This window comes from Dermacentor variabilis, chromosome 8 (genome assembly GCF_050947875.1).
Source record: "Dermacentor variabilis isolate Ectoservices chromosome 8, ASM5094787v1, whole genome shotgun sequence".
Taxonomy (NCBI): Eukaryota; Metazoa; Arthropoda; class Arachnida; order Ixodida; family Ixodidae; genus Dermacentor; species Dermacentor variabilis.
The window spans coordinates 20,056,525-20,060,256 of record NC_134575.1 but is presented as its reverse complement, the minus strand read 5'-3'; the positions used below and the strand labels follow the sequence as shown (position 1 = coordinate 20,060,256).

The window sequence follows — 3,732 nt, the reverse complement described above, 5'->3', positions numbered from 1 at the left end:
AACTCTGTAGAGAATGTCGCGTGCCTTGGCACTCTAGTCGGGCTCTAAGATAATAAAGTGAAGATGCAGCGCTTTATTCAATGGCACCAATGATAGCAGCATCCTAATTTACCTCGCCAGGAGAAACCTCACTTTGGCTGCAGTTGTCCGGCAAAGTCACTTAGTGATTATATGAACTGCTCCAACAAGCGGTCTTTGCATGAATCGCTCATCCATTCACTGTCTCCGCCTGTGCACTAACATTTGCCTCTCGCCCTGCTGCCAACTCACCGTTCCTCGTCCATTTCAATATATGTATTCTTGATCAGATGGCGTGCTAACTCTTTATAGTGTCCTCAGTACATTACCTCGCCTGTACAACGCTGGATGCGGAAATTAGCGCGCAAATCTCATTAACTTTTCTTCTGAATGAAGAGACGTTATGTTGTAGTGTTATTAAAGTCATAATGATAACCAGTAGAATGTGGATTGCCCTGTGAAAGCTCGCCCAATGGATTATGGAAGCACTTTATGTTACGTGTCGGAACTCAGGGAACCCGCATGTAATAACACCCATCAAATCTAACCTTAGAGTACGAAAGTAAACAAAGCTCTGCTGCTTTGGCACCAAAATAAAGTAAATGTTCATTTCGCATGGCCAAAGCAACACGTCCTTTATATGTGAGATCTCAAACACGACTTTGAATTCTTGAATATACTCCATTCTGCAATAAAATTTTTCGCAGATCATGGTCCCTTTTGCTAACCATCAGAACTGTCAGGTGTCTTCTCTGGACTGCCGCCCGCACCACCGTTGGACCCTGCAAGAAATTTGTATGCACACGCTTGCCTTTATTTATTGAGAAACGTTTAGGAACAATCGAAATATTTGAAGAATAGTGTTCAAGGCGGTTTGCTAATCGGGTTGGACAATGTCGAAATACGATACTTTGCAATTGCGAAATATCACCATAGCAAATTCAGGAAGATGAAATCACGGCGACTTCATTCCGCTTAAATCCATAAAATTAATCATTTATAGATATTATATGGGAGCAACATACAGCTACCAACACGCGCATTCCACTCAATAAATAGATCTTATTCGCTCCACTGCACAATTAGTGGATAAACTTCATCGCCATTTGTCTATTCTTTAAGAAAAGTTTCATCTACTTACATTCATTTAAGAGATTAGTCATGGAAGCCCTGATTCTCATGTCAATGATTGGAGAAGATGCGCAAGCACATATTTGTCAAGCATCGCGAAAATCTTCCAACACAAATGCAATGTAAAGTTACTCCTTATTATTGCTTCACCGCGAGAGAATAAATAAAAAGTCGATGTTAACGAGTTATACAAGGAAAATATTGAGCAATAAATTGCCCATATATGGTGGTTGTTGAAGGCGCGCACAACTTCCTTCACGGACATCTTCCGGAAAATGTTACTCATGAGCGCAACTTTTCGAGTGTCAGAATTCTTTAGTAGAGGGCCGCTTTTTTCGTTATCATCAATTAAAGACTTGCTAAGGCACTCAAACGAGCAGCAACCAAGGAAGGCAAGGACCGTCCCAAGATTCATTCGTCAGATTTTTATTCCCACCTTCCATTGTGCGCATTGTGAATTTCCGCGCCTAATGTGCGTCCAACCAGAATGTATAGGGGTAGCCTTTTATATCTGTGTGCTTACTACACCACGAGACCTACGCTGGCTTTAATGGAACGAGAAGTGAACGTCAAGCTGAATCTCTATAAGTCCTTTCTTTGGGCGCTGACAAATATGGCCGATTTTTCATCGGTCTCATCACGTGCACCAATGACGTGTGACACCAGCAACGGCGCCGGTAGCACTCTTAATCGCGCGAGCTTTCTGAAACATATTCAGTGCGACATTATTTTACTATAGCTTTCAGTGTTTCGCTTTCGAGCAAGACTTCCAATTATTGACATGCTTGCAAGTTCTCCAAAAATTAGAAAATTGTGCAGATCCCACGCAGTGTGGCAATCCATGTAAGCGAAGCTTTCTGTGCTGGATGCTTTGATCGACAATAATGAGTGGTGATGTTGACGTCTAAACCTAAATTTTTTCAACGTTTAGTCTAACACGAGAGCGGTGAGCTGATGTTGAACGTTACCTTGCGTGCAGCACTATTGTTTGTCTGCGTAGTACACAGAACACACAGGGAGAGCTGTTTGCTTCAGGCGTTGTTGTGCGCCGTATTTCGTAACCTCCGAGAGGGTTGAGCATACTGTTTGCCTGACATGGCGCATCGCATGGTGGCAGAAGTATTAAACTTGAATTGGATTATAGAGCTGCACGTGCAAAACCACAATTGGATTATGAGGCATGCTGTAGTGACGGACTACGGATTAATTGTGACACCATGATGTTCTTTAACGTGTCCCAAAATGTAAGTGCACGTGCGTTTTCTATTCCGCTCCCGTCGAAACGCGGCTGCCGTGGTTGGGATCAAATCCGTGGCGTCTAGCAATGCCATAGTCGCAAAGCTACCGCAGCGGGCACAGAAGTGTTGACTTGACAGTCGACTGCTTCTGTAGTGTCACCTGGACCCTGCGGTGCGCTTTAATTAATGCGGGTCTGCTTCTGCATGCCCTGCGTAGTTTGTCCGCTAGACATACTGCATGGCGTTTTTTTTTTCAGAAATAGCAGCAACGTACTGTACCGTACCTTGAACTTAAGCTTATGCAGTTTCCCCGCAACCGCCGTCGTGCAGTAGCAGGGTTTCCGTGCCTTCTCACGGCACTTCCTCCCCTCCCTTGTATGAGAACGGCCTCTTCTCCCTGCTTTCTACAGTTCTATCTACTTCCCCTCAGGACTACCACGTTAGTACAAAGGGAATCAGTGCAGTTTCTGCACTGCTTCTCAGGGGAGTTACCGATAATTACAGATGTCAAGAAGCTAATATGGCGACGGCCAGGTAGCTGTAGAGGGCAATGTGCACAGTCGACGCAAGGGTGAAAACTAGTTTCTAGCGTCGCCTTTCCTCTCTGACTCGCTCCTCTTATGTATACACATGCTATGAATCCCCCCCCTACCCCGACGCCGTGTGCTTATGCTTGACAGCGCAGCCACAGCAGCAGCAGTAGCAGCAGTGGGAAAGTCAAAGGAAGAGGCAATGAAAGCTTCGTTTTATAACAAGAGACATGCTTACCATGTGCACCAGTACCCTCGTGAGACTGTTGGCCACCTTCCCCACCATGACCGCTATGTTCACCATGTCCATGACCATGTCCATGATGTCCACCATGCCCACCATGGCCACCTTTCGCAAATGCCAGATCTTGCATGGCGCTCAGAAGCAAAGCAACTAAGCCTAATGTGAACAAAATGTTTAAACTGGGAACTTTCTTCATCGTGGCGAGTTTAAGACATCGCGTTCTTTTGGAATTCCGAAAACGTCGTTGTGCAAATCGGTCTCGTCAGCTCTGCCGCTCTTGTTTGTAGCGGCTAAAACAACTGACACACAGGTCGGTTTCCCACTCCCATTTTATATCTCATCGCGGTTGTTTATTATGTTGCGACGACTTTTGTTATAAAGCGAGGGCCCCTGGAGAGTTCCTATGCAGGTGATTGCGGTAAGAAAAACTTAAAAAACGAACATGGCAAGAAGAATAAATGTTGAAAGAAATGTCGTTGAAATTCACGGATCAGTGTATCTAAAGGGCATACATTTCCATTGTGGTTTACTTTATTGTCCACCAGCAACCGAGGAACATCTTTCATGCCTT

General features: G+C 44.8%; 1 protein-coding gene across 1 annotated transcript; it reads right to left on the bottom strand.

The window, feature by feature from the left end:
- Window positions 1-545: 545 nt before the first annotated feature.
- Window positions 546-3,444, bottom strand: LOC142590930 (uncharacterized). The gene is made up of 2 exons (XM_075703322.1): window positions 3,156-3,444; window positions 546-800 (listed from the first exon to the last, which is right to left on the bottom strand). The coding sequence occupies exons 1-2, from the start codon at window positions 3,355-3,357 to the stop codon at window positions 742-744; spliced, it is 261 nt and encodes an 86-aa protein (XP_075559437.1). The 5' UTR covers window positions 3,358-3,444; the 3' UTR covers window positions 546-741.
- Window positions 3,445-3,732: the final 288 nt, after the last annotated feature.

Coding starts and splice junctions, on each gene's coding strand:
- LOC142590930 (XM_075703322.1), bottom strand. CDS start 3,357: ATGAAGAAAGTTCCCAGTTTAAACATTTTGTTCACATTAGGCTTAGTT. Junction 801..3,155: donor CGAGGGTACTGGTGCACATG/GTAAGCATGTCT, acceptor AATTTCTTGCAG/GGTCCAACGGTGGTGCGGGC.